We start from the raw sequence: 19,163 nt of genomic DNA on the forward strand, positions 1-19,163 counted from the left end.
TGAAGGAAACCTTTTATTGGGAATCTTAAAATTACACAGGAATTTTTAATAAATGTGAACTGAACTGAATTAAAACCAGGTTATTGTGATTGTTGCTGTTTGACAGGGGTAATTATTGAATAGCAATAATTACTCCAAGAAATGAAATTAGAATTATAGACAGATAAAAATCAAATATAGATATTTACTATTTAATGCATTGAAAAACCACACATTTAAAAAACATTCATTAGTTATATTAATATGTCAGTTACATATATTTAAAAAGTTTCATTTAAATCATAAACAGAAACATGAACATACCACCATTAAAAAGTAAAAAAAAATTTCTTCATCTTTCATCTCAGTATTAAATTACTTATCAAAAAAAAATAAGTTTGCCAAGACTTTGACACAGGACGAAGTGGATCATATCATAAATTGAGCCGAGCAAATCCTGATGTTCAAAGCCCAGGACTGTTTTATTTATTTAAATCATATGCTTATTATAGCCACAATAAAGCTAAAAAACTCTGTTTAGCTATTTTGACATGGTTAAACTAAAGACGATCACTGTTAACCAAATTTTGGAGCAGCAGTTATAAAACCTCTGCAGTTTTTTTTATTTTTTAGGCTGGTTCACGACAGCAGGGGTGTGGTTGCGATACTTCAACTCCCGATGCAACTGGCACCAGGAGCACCACACACAGATGCAGGATGTGGCAATGTCCTTACAAAGAGAACCCTGTGGGGGAAAGAAAACACTTGCTGTTTTACTCATTGTTTTATGTAAAACTGCTTGAGATGAATTTTCTTAAGCTGTTGGTCAAAGAGAAAACTTTGAAATCATCATTAATGTGGAATAAGAAGCTCATTGGCTCTTTTTTACTTTATTTTATTTTTACCTTAATTTCATATTTCTGCCTAATCCCGACTCGCAGGGCTAATCCTGCAGGGGGGACACACAGAGGTATCCCAAAAGCAGACATCACAGCAGGGCTGCAAATGTCACACAGTGGAAGACAGCGGTTCTGTCCAAAAAGTCCTGACACGGTGCAGGCAAGACAGGGGCAGCACCAGAGACCATAGCAGCCTGAAAAAAATTAAAAAATATATAAGTTAAAGGCAAATATTCTTAAGCAGATTTATTTGCTAAACAATGGAGAAAATTAGGGTAATAAAAAGGTAAATGTAAAGCATTAAAAATGATTCTTACAAGATTTCATGTCATCACAGCAGCTGAGGAGGTCAGAGTTCCAGTTTTCACTCATCTTTCACTAAACGTTAGCTAAAAAAGGAAAGAAGAAAAGTAAAAGCCAGACTATGTCAAAAAATGTTAAATGCAACATATATTTGTTGTTGGATACCAAACGTTGCATAAAATGTTCTATAGTCGTTCTAGTGATCTTGACTATGAATGACTGAACTGGGGGCTCAATCAGCAAATTTTCAAATCAGGATCTGAAGCCCTAACTATACTCATCCTCTTGCTTAGGTACCATTTGTGAGCCTGTGTACACCACACTCTCAGCAAATCTGTACCCACCAAGTTTTTAAAAATCACAGGGAGCCAAAGAGCACAACAAGCAAGGACAAATAAAAATAATGACCCTCAACATACAGGTCAGAAATGAGGAATGTTAAGGGATTTTGAGGAATATGCAGCTCCGTCACGTCTTGTGTGTGACCATTTTTAACAGTCTGGAAATTAAATTTCCATGTTCCATGAGTTCCCCCAAGGAGTCAGATAATAAATACTCAAATTTCAGTTTCAAACATCCAGCATGTTGAGATGTTCTCATCAGAAGATAGCATAGAGTTGGATCAGATTAGGTGGTGTTATCACTTCATCACATCCTGCTTCATTGAAATTAATTGTTTAAAAATATGTGAGTCATGCTCTTCATGAGTCATTCGGTTAGCATGGCAGATGGTGACATTTACAAACTAAACCACAGGTAAATTGAAGGCCCAGAGATCTGCAATGTTACATGCAGGAAACTTTTTCAGTTTTTCCTGAAAAAGTGGGCAGTGAAAGGTAAATGTGGAAGGCTAGCTTTAAATTTATGAGCTAACTTGTTAATACAAGTTACTGGGGATTTTATTACTTGCTAAATTGTACAGATGTAGCTCAAAATGTCCAATAGTTTTGAGAGTTTTAGTTTTTGGAGCCAGCTATTTTCCAAAAATGAATAAAGCAAGATCTTAGCGTTAATAACTTTTTGTTCAGTTGAAAAGTATTTCCAGAGAAAAACTTCCTCTCGTAAAAAAAAGAAAGAAAAAAAATAAGTAAATAAATTCTACAATGTAAGAAAAACTTTAAACGTGTTATTTAATGTCCACCAAGAAATTGGCTGTGAAATAATGCAGGGAACAAGAACTGTATTTGACATGAGTGAAATTTTTGTTTTTTAAAATACCTGAAGAGAGGATTATTTTTGAAACTCTATAAATATACTTGAATTCGATGGAAGCAAACAAGTCATGATTGCAACAATGGATGACACACCCTACATGTCCATGGAGATAAGAAACTGTGTTCCTCCATCTGTCATATTATGAGACAATAAAAAAAAAAGAAAGATTAAGTTACATTAAATTGATCAAGTAGAAGCCAGGTGTCTGTTTTTTCCATGATTGAGCTTCGTGACGATCTAATTCCTTTCCATTTTGAGAAATTGAAAAGATTCACTTTGGTAAAATAAACCCACAACCACACAAGATTATACAATAAGACAAACACTGACTGTATTTTAATAACCAAAATGAAAAAAAAAAAACATATACTTTTAGAGCATATGTTTTTCTGGGCTTAAACGTATATGCTTAGGAAAGCAAAAGTTTTTATTTAATTATTTTGTTTCAAAATTTCAGGAATAGGTGTAGTTCTAAAATTGTTTCTAATGTTACTGCTAATCAACAGTTATTTTTGTCCTGGGTTTTAAAATTTTACAAACCTACATTTTAGGCAAATTTTGTTTTCCTTTGCCAGAAAAGAAAGACATAAAAAAAAGAGGCATTGGATATTTTCACAAAGAAATAAAATTTTACCTGATGATTCTGGAAGCTTTGCTGTCACCCAGTAGAGTGCTGAAAGGACTGATGGTGTGGGGTGTGGCGTCTCAGGAGTTATTCAGAATCCTGGGGGGGAAAAAAAAACAACACAATGCTGCAGAACCAGAATTCTTGTGCAAAGCGATGCTAAAATGACAAACCACGTCCAGTGGTTTATATTTCTGCAGGTGTGGTTGATCTGTCAGCAGGTGAACAAAATCTAAAGAATGTTATCCTTTACAGAGAAACTGACAATCAGCCACATAACAATCAGAGGCAGTAACTGTGTTCTACCTTTCACATGTAAGTTTCTGTAACAATCATTTGCCTTTCACCACTAGATATTTGTTTCTACTACTTCTGTAATCTTTTGTTCTCTAAAAATCAACAGTTCACTCCTGCCAAGACATTCAAAGAAAGTTTTGATTTAAAAAGGAATAATACATATGTGGCCTATGTGGTTTTGGTGGCTTCTATCGGTGTGGTAATGAACGACAAGGAGCTGCTCAAGTTGGCATCAGCTGTTTCTTTAATTCTCCATCTGCATTTCACAGAACGGGCATGGAGGTAAGGTCAGTCTCTGGCATAAAACAAGCTCCTCGTCAGTGATCCTCATGGCTCTGAGGATTACCCATAATACCATAACCACAATAAAATAATTTAAAATTACAGTGATCGTATAGTGGATTTTGTTTTACAATAAAAGGACAACCAGTGAGTCTCCTTTTTAGAGAAAATAAAGTAACTAATTAAAATGTTCTGAAAAATAAAATAAAATGCTGACATTTTATTTACTGGATGCCATTTTTATGTTTTAGTTTATATAACCTTGCATTTTAGAACAATGCAGAAACATAAATTAACCACATCATTGTATAAAACTGTTAATATAAAACTCAGTGTCATGCTAACCATCTGCTACAGGAGATTTGGTAAAACATACCTGCATTTCACAGAACGGGCATGGAGGTAAGGTCAGTCTCTGGCATAAAACAAGCTCCTGCAAGGAGGAGCCATAATGTTACCACGTGGGAAATTCCCACTGCACTTTCCCACGAACTAAACATTCTCAAACACGACAAAAACGACATAATAACAGAACTAGCGTGACCCAGACCGAACATATTTCAACAATATGCAAAAACGACAACCACAAACGCACTTCACAAAATGCATTAATAATATTTCTTTAACACATGACAGAGACACGTTACCTCGTCAGTGATCCTCATGGCTCTGAGGATTACCCATAATACCTCGCTCTTTCTAGGGTGAATGCAATACAACTTTTTACCAGCAGATGGTGCATTTTAGCAGGATTTAACCTCAACCATTTTAACTATGTTACACATATTTATTGTCCTCATGGTGACGATCATCATAGAACTTGTCCTAAATATTAAGAATAGTTTAGGAGACTTTGTGCTGCAAAGCAAAGTCAGGGCTGGTTTATCAAGAATGGTAGCCAAACATGTCATTATGAAGCACACATGACACAAGAGAAATGTGTTCATGTACAGTTGAGGAAGTAAATATTGAGAACATCAGTGTCTGCCTTAGTAAATATATTTCTACTGGCCTAATTAGTAAAAAGAATCAGATCAAATATGGGTAACAACCCTGGTAAGATACTGCACTAGAAACACAAAAAGACATTTTGGGTTCTTTACAAAGTTCTTGTTAATAGAGGTTACAGAGAATGTTCAAGGGAGCTCTGTTGGGCCATAATTATTTTGTAGGAGAAACATAATTTTATTATAGCTAGCCATGGAAAAAATGCTCTTCACAGTATTTCTAACAAAGAAATTACATGAATATTTACAAGAGAAGTCCAAGAGCCCAATGACAACTCAGAGAACAATGTCCAAACCAAAGAATGGCTTGCTATCAGGGGCTTAGTACATTCCTTCCTGATTCCGTGATATAATGCCACCTGTGCAATAAAGTATTTTGCAATGAAATTTCCTCAGTGCTAAATATTTCACTGTCAACTCTTAGTAACGTTATAAAAAAGTGGAAGTGATTGGGAAGAACACAAACTGAACTTCAAAGTTGTTGGCCAAGTTAAACCACAGAGTGGGGTCAGTGGATTCTGAGGTCATTTTCAGAGGTCAAAAACTTTTAGCAGTCACTGAACACCTGTTAACACCTGTGTTGAGGAAAAAAAATATATCCATGGTCTCACATGAATTTATGCACGTGCTTCTAAAAACTCTGACTCTGATTCCATGAAAAAGTATTTTTTTGTTTTTTCTAGCTGTCACAATGCTTGGCTGACCTTATGACAGCTCGGCACAGAGTAGTACTTTCTCTATTGAGGAAGTAAGAGATCGAATTGGAGATAAAGTAACGCTAATACTACTCAAACAGGTCAGTTGGAAAAGCTTCTTGTCTGATTAACTTTAAGTTGAATCTGTTTTTTTTTTTCCCAGCCAACCCATTTTCCGCTGAATTCTTGTGACTAAAATACCTTCCTGTTTCAAATGGAAGGTGTGAGGAATTTTGTTATGGCTTTGAAGCTGCAGTGGCAGATTGCAGAGTTTAAAGATTTATCTGAGTTAAGATCCAGGATCTATTACTATTTGCCATATATATATATATATATATATATATTTTTTTTTTTTTTTGTAAAAATGTATAGCGAAAATTGGTGAGGGCTAACTTTTGAGTTGCTGATTTGCTTTTCTGGTCACTGGTTATACTAATCTGGTTGTTTGTATAAACTAAATCTTAAATAATGGGACAGGTGTAGCCCAGAAAGCAGTTGGATCAAATCACAACTTTTATTCTTCCTGACAAAACTAGTTTAACTGGACCAGGTGTGTAGGCTGCCTTGCTTTCACACATCTTGTCCTCTCTGACGACACATTTTCTATAAGATTAGGCTCAAGGACTCCGACATTGAAACATTTCCACTTTTCATTAAATATAATTTATTTTATCGAATCACAGTGAAAATCAAGTATTGGATTTCCATTTTTTGCACCAAAACCCATTTTCATCTGCAACACTGGTCCTATCTCCTTCCCGACCAATATACTAGTCACATGTTCTCATGTTATGTTTGCAAAATGATTTTGAACCAATGAACAGGGCACATTGAGGCATAAACAAATTATACCCATTGTACAAAATGGTACTTGTTCATCATGGAAGTCTTTTATTTAGTTAATTTTCCATGATGTCACACAAAAAACAGTGTGTTTGAGGTGTGGCTTACAACACCTCAAACACACAGTCATGCAATCACGTGCCTCACATGTTGTAAATAAGCTCTTCAGAACTTTATATATGATTTACATTCTTTTAAAGGTGTTGTAATCCTAGTGTATTTACACTTCTGACTAAAAGAAATTTTAAAAATCACTCTTTTTTCCTGTATAAATAATTTTGATCATCCCAACTCACCTAAAGCACGAAAAATTTGTTTATAACCTCACAGTCTATTGTTGCCAAGTCACTGACGACACTGCTCTTTGCTGCCTGTTTTGCAAATTGCAAGGACCTTTTTCTCATTAGTGAAATTTAGACACAGGTAGGAGTGCCAGGACAAGAACAGTAATTTCTTTTGGTTATGCTTTACAAATAGAGCTGATAGCTCTGTTTGCAAAACTGCTTACACCTTTGTGCATTTTGGATTTTTGACTGTGCAGTTTGTTTGCATGAAAAAAAAATGGAGGTGAACTTGGCTGTCGATAACTGAATTGTTTGTCAAGCCTTTTGGAATGTAGATTGTCAGGTTTTAATGTTTATCAGTTGTTAGATATGTACTCTGTAGTTATGTGAAATGATTTTCAGTTTTTAGCATGTAAATGCCTATTGAAAGACTTCAGATTCTCCTTTTGGAACATTGATATCTACCTATTTGTCATGATCCGTGGTTTTCTGTGTTTATTTTGAGTTTTTCTATGTGATCCTGTTTCCCTGTGAGTCTCTGTCCTGTCCTCCCTGTTGATTGCTCCCAGGTGTGTCTCATTCCCCTGATTACCCCTTGTGTATTTAAACCCACCTGTTGTCTGTGTTCCTCGTCGGGTCCTTGTCTATGTCTATCGTCTCAGTTTTGTCTTATGTTGTGTGTGCGCGCTCCAGTAGAACTGTTTAGTCCTGGTAGTGTCAGCTCTCGTTTCAAGTCCTGTGAATCAGTTGCTACCGGTACTTAGCTGTGTGCTAGTCTCTGCCGTGCTGCCTGTAATGGACTGTGGAGCTTTATCACCATTAAATTCATCATCTTCACCATACCTGGGTTCTCGGCGTCTCTCCTCACCTCATCAAAACCACCATATGACACTATTCAACTGTTAAAGGTTAATTATTCATAATATCTGAACAGATAGGGATGTAAATGTGATCTCAGCCAAATAAATAGACTATTGAGGTGAGCTGATTGTTTGTTGCAACTGAAAGGGCGCTGAAAATTAGGGAAGAGGTGAAGGGTGTGGCAGGTGAGTTGTAACAGAAATAGCATTGTAGGTGTTTAAAACTTGAACATTTCTGAAGAAATTTAAATGGGGCCTGCCAAAGTGTGCCCGTTTTTTGGAACCCAATGTAAAAGAGAGAAAAATGTGTGTGTATGTGAATAGAATCATTGAATTTTGCCCAAAGTGGCAATGGTGATGTGTGTTTATAGAGAGATTTTTTGATTGATGCATATGTTTGGAGCCACCTAGTGGTATGATGACAAATTGCATGCAACGGGTCCTTCAGGCGCTCTCACGGCTTCCCCCTCCAGAATTCTGAGGAATGCTGATGGAGGTAGGTGCGAATGAAACAGCTCTTCACTCCATTTTTTAAGAGAGAGAGAGAGAGAGAGAGAGAGAGAGAGAGAGAGAGAGAGAAAGAGAGAGAGAGAGAGAGAGAGAGAGAGAGAGAGAGAGGTATATGTTTATAGATTGATATCGATAGATATACATACATATATCTATGTATGTATATACATATACATACATATGTATGTATGTATGTATATATATATATATATATATATATATATATATATATATAGAAAAAGAGAGAGAGGAAAGAGGTATATGTTTATAGATTGATATCGATATGTAGATATACATACATATCTATATATAGATTTATATATATATATATATATATATATATATATATATATATATATATATATATAGAGAGAGAGAGAGAGAGAGAGAGAGAGAGAGAGAGAGAGATTTATATATATAGATTTATATATATATATATAAATCTATATATATAGAAAGAGAGAGAGAGAGGAAAGAAAGAGGTATATTGATATCGATATATAGATGTTCATACATATCTATATATAGATTTATATATATATATATATATATATATATATATATAAATCTATATATATATAGAAAGAGAGAGAGGAAAGAAAGAGGTATATTGATATCGATATATAGATGTTCATACATATCTATATATAGATTTATATATATATATAGAAAGAGAGAGAGAGAGAGAGAAAGAAAGAGGTATATGTTTAAATATACCTCTTATATATATAATATATATATATATCAATATCTATATTGATATATAGATTTATATATATATAAATCTATCTATATATATAGATTTATATATATATATATATATATCAATCATATATATATATATCAATCATATATATATATATATATATATATATATATATATATATGATTGATTGATTGATTGATTGCCCAGAAAGATAGTTTTCTAAATTTTTCCCAGTTTGTATCAGATTAGACTTCTAAAATTCTTTTTGTTCCACGTTGTTTACATTTTCTTTCTCTAAATCTCCCTCTAATTAATAAATGTGGTTTTCTGATTTTCTGTTTCGAATTAGAAATTAACATCTTACAATGGATGAAGATGTGAACTGAATTTGTTGAACGTGGGGGAAGCCGGAGCACCCGGAGTGAACCCACACCTACACGGCGAGACATTTCCCACCGTGCAGTCCTGTCTTTTGAATATTAAAATGTCCAATTACAAACAATAGTAGCTTTTTTTCCAAATACCACCAATCACCCAAAACACACGTGTACTGATGTTGAACGTGGGGGAAGCCGGAGCACCCGGTGTGAACCCACACCTGCACGGCGAGACATTTCCCACCGTGCAGTCCTGTCTTTTGAATATTAAAATGTCCAATTTCAAACAATAGTAGCTTTATTTCCAAATACCACCAATCACCCAGAAAACACGTGGCCCCGCCCCCCTTTTAAATCTAATCTACTTTAGACATCAGTTGATGTCTAAAGTCAACTGATGTCCAGCATCCATTTATGCTGGATGGACTTTGCATCTGTTTTTGAACCGGCGTAGAGATGGTGGAGTTAGAGCCTTTTTGATTCGCTTCCACAGTGATGTCTTTTTCTGGGGGTTCTCTTCTTCTTCAGAAATATTGTTCTCCTCAGCTGACTCTGCTTGCAGTTCTAATTCCTGAGGTAATGTTTGGACTTCATCTTTGTTTAATGTAACCTTTATTTGTGGAGGCGATGTTTTCTGATTTTCCATTAGACCACACTCCTCCTCTGTGGAAACTACATGAAGTATTGTCTCAGTTTGTTCAGGAGCAATCAGGGGGATCTCAGGTATTTTTTCTGAATCAGGATTTGTTGTCATAGTCATTGGGACCAAATGTTGATCTGTCTCAATCGAGTTTACAACAGTTTCCAGTTCAGGTTTTTCTTCAGTCATCTGCTGTTCTTTAGCGATCTCTGTTTCTATTGTGTGAATCTCGTTTTTAACGAAGGCTGTCTGATCCTGAATTGTTTCTACTGTAGAAACTTCTTGTTCTATGTTTGCTCCAGAAACGTTTTCCTTACAGAGGCTCTCCAGTTCAGATGCATCTCTCGTTGCTGCCTTTCTCATGATCTTGCGTTTAGATTTCTTTGATCTTTTCTTCTCATCCTTACGGTCTCCATATTGTTGTGTTATGGAGACCGTTTCTTCTTCTATCACCTGCAGTACTTCACCAATGGCTGTTTCATTTGTGTTTATCTCGTTTTCGATGGTCTTTGCCTGGTCTCCAACTATTTCCGGTACGGAAACTTCTTTTTCAATGTTTTCACCAGAAATGTCTTCATCATTGACAGCTTTCACATCAGATGCATCTTTTGTTGCTGCCTTTCTCTTGATCTTGCGTTTAGATTTTGTTGATCGCTTTTTCTCATCCTTCTGGTCTCCATTTTGTTGCGCTGTTGAGACCGTTTCTTCTTCTATCACAAGCAGTACTTCACCGATGGCTGTTTCATTCGTGTGAATCTCGTTTTCGATGGTCTCTGCCTGGTCTCCAACTATTTCTGGTACGGAAACTTCTTTTTCAATGTTTTCACCAGAAATGTCTTGGTCATTGACTGCTTTCAGTTCAGATGCGTCTTTTGTTGCTGCCTTTCTCCTGATCTTGCGCTTAGATTTCTTTGATCGCTTCTTCTCATCCTTCCGGTCTCCATTTTGTTGCGCTGTGGAGACCGTTTCTTCTTCTATCACATGCAGTACTTCACCGATGGCTGTTTCATTCGTGTGAATGTCGTTTTCGATGGTCTCTGCCTGGTCTCCAACTATTTCCTGTACTGAAACTTCTTTTTCAATGTTTTCACCAGAAATGTTTTCCTCATTGACAACTTTCAGTTCCGATGCATCTCTCGTTGCTGCCTTTCTCTTGCGTTTAGATTTCTTTGATCGCTTCTTCTCATCCTGGTGGTCTCCATTTTGTTGCGCTGTGGAGACCGTTTCTTCTTCTATCACCTGCAGTACTTCACAGATGGCTGTGTCAATAATGTTTTTCTCGTTTTCGATGTTCTCCGTCTGGTTTCCAACTATTTCCGGTACTGAAAGTTCTTTTTCAATGTTGTGACCAGAAATGTCTTCGTCACTGACAGCTTTCAGGTCAGATGCATCTTTTGTTGCTGCCTTTCTCTTGATCTTGCGTTTAGATTTCTTTGATCTCTTCTTCTCATCCTGGTGGTCTCCATTTTGTTGTGAAGTTGAGACCATTTCTTCTTCTGTTACCTGGAGTACTTCACAGATGGCTGTTTCATTCATGTGAATCTTGTTTTCTATGGTCTCTGCCTGGTCTCCAACTATTTCCGGTACTGTAAGTTCTTTTTCAATGATTTCACCAAAAATGTTTTCATTACCGACAGTTTTCAGTTCGGATGCAATTTTCGTTGCTGCCTTTGTGTTGATCTTACGTTTAGATTTCGTTGATCGCTTCTTCTCAACCTGGTGGTCTCCATTTTGTTGTGTTATGGAGACCGTTTCTTCTTCTTCTTCACTGGTGTTTTTTTCTTTCGTGTGATTCTCGGTTTCGATGTTCTCCACCTGGTCTCCAACTATTTCCGGTACAGAAACTTCTTTTTCAATGTTTTCACCAGAAATGTTTTCATTACCGACAGTTTTCAGTTTGGATGCAATTTTCGTTGCTGCCTTTGTCTTGATCTTACGTTTAGATTTATTTGATCTCTTCTTCTCAACCTGGTCGTCTCCATTTTGTTGCGCTGTGGAGACAGTTTGTTCTTCTATCACCTGCAGTACTTCACAGATGGCTTTTTCATTTGTGTGAATCTCCTTTTCGATGGTCTCTGCCTGGTCTCCAACTATTTCCAGTACTGAAACTTCTGTTTCAATGTTGACACCAGAAATGTTTTCATTACTGACAGCTTGCAGTTCAGATGCATCTCTCGTTACTGACTCTCTCCTGGTCTCATCTGTAGACCTGTTGAATACTTTGTTCTGCTGATCCTGATGTCCGTTCATTTTGGTTTCATTGGGTTGTTTTCTCAGCAATAAAAACAGCTCAGTTTGGGTGGAAATGGTTTTATAAACTGGTTCCAAGTGAAATCTGTTCTCCAGCACATCCATGTCCGTTTGCGTTGATATTGTTTGACGGACTGGTTTCAAGTGACATCTGGTCTCAGGCACATCCATCTCCGTCTGGACTGAAGCACATTGGTAAACTGGTGGGGTGTCTTGTGATTCACTCTGAGTCTGAACAGAAACCATAGTCTTCTTCCTCTGTCTTCTCTCTGAGAGTAATTTTCTCGTCAGATCTTTTTGCTGTTGAAGTTTAGTGTTTAGTTTCTGATTTACATCGAACATGTCATCGAGCTGTTGCATTAAGTATTTCTGTACTTCCATGTGTTCCAGTTCAGACTCCTTACATTTGACTTCACACATACATTTTGCTTGACTTGTATTTTCTGGAGAGTGAGGCAAATTCTGAATTTCGGTTAAACCCTCTCCTTGAATCTTTTCTTCTGTTTTATCAACAGGAACCTCAGTTAAGTTCCCAGTTTGGATGTTGTCCATGGGTTTTCCCAGAGATGGATGTTTCTCACCTTTTTGATCCAGTGTCTCCTTTTGTTTCAAGATGGATTCTTCTGTGGTGATCAGCTGTGTTGTAGAAATTACAGTATTCTCGGAATAATTTTTCTTTTTTAAGGAAGCTATCTCATCATGTTCTTCGGCCGGCGTTGAAACATTTTTGGTTTCAATGTTCTCAGCAAAAAAACTTATATCTATGCAAGGTTCTGATTTGGGGAAAATTTTCCACAATGGCTTTTTTCCACTGCTGGAAAAAGCTTCCTGATAATTTTCTTTTTCCGGCAGAGGACCATCATCAATATCACTGTTTTTAGTAAAAAACATTAAATCGATGCAAGCATCCGACTGGGGGAACGATTTCCACAACTGTGGCGTCTTCTTATTGCGCTTAGTCTTTGACTGTTTTTCCCCTTTCTGGTCCATTTTCTTGTGTGTTTCTGTGACAGATTTATTTTCGGTCACCGGCTCTGATGCAGAAATCACAGTGTTCTTAGTATTAATTTCCTTTTTCAAGGAATCTGACTCATCTCGTTCTTCGGCCGGCATTGAAACATTTTGGGTCTCAATATTCTGAGCAAAAAAACTTACATCTATGCAAGGTTCAGACTTTGGGAGCACTTTCCACAATGTCTTTTTTTCGCTTCTGGGCAAACCTGCCTGATGACTTTGATTTTCAGACAGAATACCGTTGATGTCACTGTTTTCACAAAAAAACGTTAGATCTATGCAAGCATCAGTCTCAGGGAAAGATTTCCACAACAGCGGCGTCTTCTTGATGCGCTTTGACTGTTTTTCCCCTTTCTGGTCGACTTTCTTCTGTTGTTCTGTGACGGATTTCTTTTCAGTGACTGGCTCTGATGTAAAACTAACAAGTTTGTCTTTGCAAATCTCCGTCGTAAAGGAATCCTCCTGATCACCTTCTTCAGGCAGAGAAGTGTCCTGATTGATAACATTTTCAGTACTGGTCTTAGAGGACTCTTCCTGCTCTGGTTTCTCCTCCAGTATGGAGATCGATTCCTGTTCGGGAACCAGTGAATCGTCTTCTTTTTCAGTATGTTCAGCTGAAGTCCTTACGTCAGTGGGGGCATGTTTCTCCAACCAGATGTGAAATGGAATCATTTTCTTCTTGTTGCGCTTCCTCTTTGGTGGCTGTTCCTCAGACTTGGAAGGCTGTTCTTTCTCTACTATGTCGACTGTCTCCTGCACTCCAGTGATGGACTCTTCTACACTGACCAGTGAATCATTCTGCTTTTCAATATTACCTGCAGAAACCTCTTGATCAATAGGGACATGTTCCTCCGAACAGGTTTTAAGTGGTTCCTGGTTGTTCTCATTGGACTCACTTTCAGGTGACTGTCCATCCCCTTTTTGATTTACTTTTTCCAGTGCTTTGGTGCTCGATTTATTTTCAATCACCGACGAAGAGTCCTGCTGTTCCATATTTTCAGCTGACATCTTAAGCTCCTCAGCTGCGTGCAGTGCCCACCAGACTGCAAATGACATCTTCTTCTTGCGCTTGGGTGGCTTTGGTGGCTGTACTTCCCTCTCAACGATGTTGTCGGATGCAACTTCTTCGATTGTACGCTGGTTGGACTCCATTGTAACTTTTGCTTGTGGTTCTAAGATAGATAACTGCTCTAGAAACTCAGTAGATTTCAAAGTTGAAAATCGTACTATGAACTGCTAAGTAACTTCTCAAGAGTAACGTATCGACAACGGCTGTGAACAGGTTGTGACAAAGGTAGATGGATTTGAGGAGATTATATAATCGCTGGTGATGTCAGAATTCTGCCTTTGGAGTTACATTGTGATGTCACATTGTGATGTCACAGTTCCATTTGATATTCAGAGCGGGCTTGTCTGACGGATTTTTTTATGAAAACGGCGGATGCGCGCGCAACTTGACTGCAGAAAGACTAGGCAGGCTATTAAACTGTCACTGGTTGCCATAGTTACCCACCATTACCTTGTTGTTTGAGAAGGAAATCGCTGCAGTAAACAGAAAGGGTCGGGGACAGACCACTGTCAGTCTCACACCTTATTTGGAAATGGGACCATTGCACTCCGGAATTGAAGGGGGGCGCTATTCGCTATATTATCTGCGGTCGTTTTTATTTTCTTTTGAAATCTGGGATATAGCTTCATCTTTAAGAAGGAGTTTTATTCTCAGCATGTATTTGAACTTCTGTCTTTTATTTACTTCACCGCAGCTCACAGTTTTTATCAAATTCCATAGCTTTCTGTGTACTTCTAAATCTGCTCCTAAATTGCACCTTTTCAAGCCTGCTACTGCCTCTACTGGCGTGGGGTGGTAGCACAACTAATTTAATTACGTCACTAAATGAGAATACCACTAAGTCTTTATTTTATTATTAATTCTGGCATTACCTCTAGTTCAGGGCACCTATGCGTTGCATACAGTGCATACCCACTTTATGCGCCACTGGATGATGTTTCAGGTGAGTTTTGGTCCCTTGGCTGATGACCGTAGACATTTGTAGGTTAGAAGTCACCAATACTCAAACCTGATTGGCTCTGAGCAAATGATGGAGGGAAGATTAGGAAAAAAACGGAACAATCCATCCACAGTAGAGAATGAGGGAAACGCAGAGAAAAATGTTTTTAATTGACTGATTTCATCTGCAGTCATCATTTAGATTGTTCATGGGAGCTCAGATCATTCACCGTCATTGATCTGTTTAATCTGATTCCATTATCAGCGGCTAATTAGTCATCAGACTCTGAGGCTTTAGCTGACCTCTTCCTCTTCATCATCTTCATCAGCCCCTGTGACCCTGACCAACATATTAAAATGTGTTATTACTAGCCTGTAGCAATGCCTCTCCTCAACATGAGAATATCCGTTTCACTTGACTGGCTATATAAAAGTTTTTTCTCCCAAGAAGCTGAAATAAAAATCTGTTATTGATCAGGTAGTGAATCACAAAGGGATCCACTGCTGCTCCTTTAGTGACAAACTGCTGCATCCTAAATGCACAAAGGAGTGTTACCATAGGTCCTTCCACCAAGTTCGACTCTATAACCATCACTAATCCAATCAAACTCAGTGTTTACATCCATGGTGGTATCTGGACAACTTCACTGTTGTGCATGTTTTTTTTATTGTCACTATTTGTAAATAGTCTGTCATTTAATGCTCAATATGCACATTTTGTACATTTTTAAATAACTAACTCAGAGGCACATTCCTCTGGAATAGAGGTTTTTTTTATAACTCCAAGGTATGTATGTAGAAATATTGTGCTTACTGTATAGTATTTTATTTGTTATTCTGTTTTTATGTATATTTTGTATATTTGGGTTTTGCTGTTTTTATTTGTTGTTTTCTAATGTGTGAGTTTTTTGCCGTCCTGATGTTTAAACCAGCCAGCCCAGAGCATTTCCTGTTCACAGTGACTGTAGTTTGTGTAAATCTTCTTCTGTGTTGCTCTGTGATGAACAGACGTCAGGAGGAGTTTGTTGGTTTGACGCTGCAGGAGTCACAGTCTCAATCAGAAACGAGCAGCGTTCCTCCTGCAGCAGCATGCAGGCTGCCGTGTGGTGATAATACCTCAGTCTGTAGAGAAGCCTTGAAGCAGCAAACAGTTTCTGTCTCTGATGGAAGATCTGCTCACTCCAGTTGGGTTCTCTCAATTCAAGCTGCCACATGTCTCAACCTGAACCAGGTTTTGTTCAAATATCCATTTAAACATCTCAATCCTAGTTACAGCATCTGAACAGAAACCTGCTGCTGTTCTGGTTCTTCTCTGTTAATAGCGAAATATAAACTCTTCCAGCTTTCAGAAGGCTTCAGAAATAACACGACTGCGGTTGGAGATTAAATGGTTTCTAAATCAGAGGAGCTCCATGTTCCTTCCAGCTTCTCCTACAGGTCTGATTTAAAGTCTGCAGCTCTGGATTAAACTGACGGAGCAGCTGCTCTGACTGATGACCTTCTTTGGAGGCATTCAGGGACAGTTAGGAATATAGGACTCCTCTTATTCAGGATTTAGATATGATTGATCAAAGACTGACTGAACCTTATCAAACTCTTTATTTCACAACTTTAGTTTAAAATGTAAATACAATAACTGATGGTTTTTACGAGTTCAAATCCGAGGAATCCCCCCCCCCAAAAAAAAAAAAAAAAAAATATATATATATATATATATATAAAATTCAGAAGCCTGAACACAAAAAATCAAAACAGGAAAACAGGAAACTTCTCTGAACTTTGCTACTCCCAACCAGTAGGTGGCACTGTGGTAAACATCATCACATCACATTTTGGATGATAAGTTTTACACCAGAAATCACATTGTCAGAAAACTTTCATTATATAAAAAACCGTGGGTGAGTCTGCAAGCGACAAACTTAAAGACTAATTTTGCTGATATTTTTTTTTTTAGATCCATCTTAAAACATGCAAAGTCATTTGGAAAACTTTCACAAAACAGAAATTTGAATATATGGATCAAACTACACAGAGAACAAATTGCAAGTTTTTCAAAATCACTCGAGCAAAGCTTTTTCGCCTCAAACATTGGTAACAAGTAGTTTGATGAAATTTGTAACAAACTAGATCCTGAGGTAAAGTATGGCTGCTATCCTACACAGGCGCGGTAAAATGTGTAGTTTTATTTTGCTCAAAGCTTTGTGCATAAATGAAAGTTTATCACCTTTAATGCAGCAACAAAGGGCAAAGTAAGTATGGTTCATGAGTAAAAAAAACAGGTCAAAAATCTGACTTGTTTGAAAAAATGAAATGTTTTGTTCTTTTATTTAAAAATAAATGAAAAAAATCAACAGTTCATAGTGTTGAATATCTGATTCCCCTTCCTGATGGCTGTATATTACCGTGTTTCCCCGATAGTAAGACACCCCCGATTGTAAGACGTATCGGGGGTTTCAGGGGAGTCGGCTAATATAAGCCGTACCCCGAAGGTAAGACATATGTCTTACTTTTCGGGGAAACACCTCTCATCTAGCTGCGCGCCGCCTCCTGCCCACGTCCGCACCGTCCCCCTCTCCATACGTCGCCGCGTCTGCCACCTCCCTCTGATCTTAATGAGCGCCGCCTCCTGCCCACTTCCGCGCCGCCCCCCCTCCATACGTCACCGCGTCTGCCGCCTCCGTCTGATAGGGTCATAGTTTTCTAGTTCAATGCAACACATTCATGAAATATTGTAAGAACAAATAACATCCACGGATATAATTTGTAGAGTTTTCCCGTGGTTGGGCTGGAAAAATATGACTTTATGTTTGGGAGCTGCGCCAGTTGGTGTTTGTGGCTTACCACTCGGTCATGACACTAACTGTGTCTTCTTTTATTTTTCAGCAGTGAAGCCATTTGCATGCAGTTTTGAGACAGACATTGTGAAGATTGATTTACTGTGTTTGATAGTAGGTTCAGGGTACAAATTAATGTATAAAGTTGTGTTTTGTGAATGCTGTGACTGTTGCAGCTGCTGTGGCAGTTGACTTGTATGTTAACTGCTATGGCAGTTGTGTTGTTGGATGTTATTTTTGAATAATTTATGGAAAAATAATGTTTTGTTTTGAGGAATTGTTAGCTGTTTTAAACTATACAATCACATCTAAAAATAAAATAGATAATTCTGAGAAATGTTGGTGGAGCTGTGAAGTTACTTGCATGCCGTTTCGAGGCACACATTGTAAAGAGTGATTTGCTGTGCTTGATACTAGTGAAGAGGGTGACAACCAAACAAGAGAGGTTATACCAGCATTTTGATGGTAACAATTAGCATCAGTGCTAAAGTAAGCTACAATGTACTCAATAGGAGAGTCACAGTCATGTTCAGTAACATGGGCTTACTCCAAATCAGTATGTTAAAATTAGTGTATGAGTTAAAATAAACCAAAATGCTAATTTTAGCCTAAATGCTGCCTGTAGCATGTGGGGTATCACTAGCATGCTTTCTTACATTGACTTCCTCCATTCCATTCTTGTCTTCGATAACACCGCAGTTCATATCTGTACCTCACTCACAGTAACAGCACAGATGAGAGAGAGTTGGTGTGTGCTGAGCTCTGAAATTTTCAAGAAAAGGATGAAAATGAATGGTTGGGTGCCGGGGTTTTCCTTGTCACACCAATTCGCTTTGAAGCACCTTGACAGAAAAGCGTAAGCCCTAGAAAAATTTTGAAAACATTTTTCAGAAGCTGACACTCAGTGCGGTGTCATGACCGACTTTCATACCAATAGAAAGCCGGTCTATTGGTATGACTGACTTCACAAGGCATTTCACAGCTTTCCCTATGCATTGCTATGGCAGGCCCCAATAAGCCTGTTAGATACCAACTGAAAGGGTTGGCTACCAGCTAAGAGAAGTGCCATTTATGGTTTCTTACTGGAACAATGCAAATGTATGGAATAAAAAACTTTGTGTTTGTTGTGTTTCTTGCAAAAATCTGTAAACAAGGTGATATGTTGATTTTATTAACCAAAGAAGTAGTGAATGCTCCTATGGTAAAGTTTCTGGTTAACTCCTCCACCAATTTGGCCTTACTGGTGGCTTGTAAAAAACATCCCAGTCCCAAAAGGCATATTAAATCCAGTTTGCCACAAGCCTGAAAACGTATATTAGTAGGTTTAGTCAGATGAGATCAAAATTGAACTTTTTGGCACACATGCAAAATGCACTGAGGCACATCAGCCTGAGAACATTGCTATTGTAAAAGATTACAATAGCAATTGTAATCTATTGCTCTTGTCATGGATTACAAGAGCAATAGACATACTAGAGCATCAACATGATGCTGTTGATGCATCCCAACAGCATCCTGCTTTTGGGATGCTTTTC

At 37.7% G+C, this 19,163-nt stretch overlaps 3 protein-coding genes across 3 annotated transcripts; all 3 read right to left on the reverse strand.

Moving 5' to 3' along the window:
• LOC106929966 (cornifelin homolog A-like) lies at positions 1-3,181 on the reverse strand. The gene is made up of 4 exons (XM_015007239.2): positions 3,031-3,181; positions 1,196-1,267; positions 885-1,072; positions 1-724 (listed from the first exon to the last, which is right to left on the reverse strand). Exons 2-4 carry the CDS (start codon positions 1,248-1,250, stop codon positions 602-604), a joined length of 366 nt encoding a protein of 121 aa, XP_014862725.2. The 5' UTR covers positions 1,251-1,267; positions 3,031-3,181; the 3' UTR covers positions 1-601.
• Positions 3,182-6,427: 3,246 nt separating this feature from the next.
• On the reverse strand, positions 6,428-11,156 carry LOC148159900 (uncharacterized). The gene is made up of 2 exons (XM_088005245.1): positions 9,840-11,156; positions 6,428-6,441 (listed from the first exon to the last, which is right to left on the reverse strand). Exons 1-2 carry the CDS (start codon positions 11,056-11,058, stop codon positions 6,428-6,430), a joined length of 1,233 nt encoding a protein of 410 aa, XP_087861371.1. The 5' UTR covers positions 11,059-11,156.
• A 1,745-nt stretch (positions 11,157-12,901) lies between these two features.
• Positions 12,902-13,938, reverse strand: LOC148159901 (uncharacterized). The gene is made up of 2 exons (XM_088005246.1): positions 13,026-13,938; positions 12,902-12,909 (listed from the first exon to the last, which is right to left on the reverse strand). The coding sequence occupies exons 1-2, from the start codon at positions 13,936-13,938 to the stop codon at positions 12,902-12,904; spliced, it is 921 nt and encodes a 306-aa protein (XP_087861372.1).
• Between the last annotated feature and the right edge of the window lie 5,225 nt (positions 13,939-19,163).

Source organism: Poecilia mexicana, unplaced genomic scaffold (assembly GCF_051168715.1).
Source record: "Poecilia mexicana isolate PSO_F unplaced genomic scaffold, ASM5116871v1 scaffold_4, whole genome shotgun sequence".
NCBI classification, from domain to species: Eukaryota; Metazoa; Chordata; class Actinopteri; order Cyprinodontiformes; family Poeciliidae; genus Poecilia; species Poecilia mexicana.

What these genes read in the sequence shown, in the direction of transcription:
- LOC148159900 (XM_088005245.1), bottom strand. Translation starts at nt 11,058, where the DNA reads ATGAATGAAACAGCCATCTGTGAAGTACTCCAGGTAACAGAAGAAGAA.
- LOC148159901 (XM_088005246.1), bottom strand. Translation starts at nt 13,938, where the DNA reads ATGGAGTCCAACCAGCGTACAATCGAAGAAGTTGCATCCGACAACATC.
- LOC106929966 (XM_015007239.2), bottom strand. Translation starts at nt 1,250, where the DNA reads ATGAGTGAAAACTGGAACTCTGACCTCCTCAGCTGCTGTGATGACATG. An exon ending in CTGTGATGACATGAAATCTT is followed by an intron (nt 1,073 to 1,195) that starts GTAAGAATCATT and finishes AATTTTTTTCAG; the next exon opens with GCTGCTATGGTCTCTGGTGC. An exon ending in GGCAGAAATATGAAATTAAG is followed by an intron (nt 725 to 884) that starts GTAAAAATAAAA and finishes TTTCCCCCACAG; the next exon opens with GGTTCTCTTTGTAAGGACAT.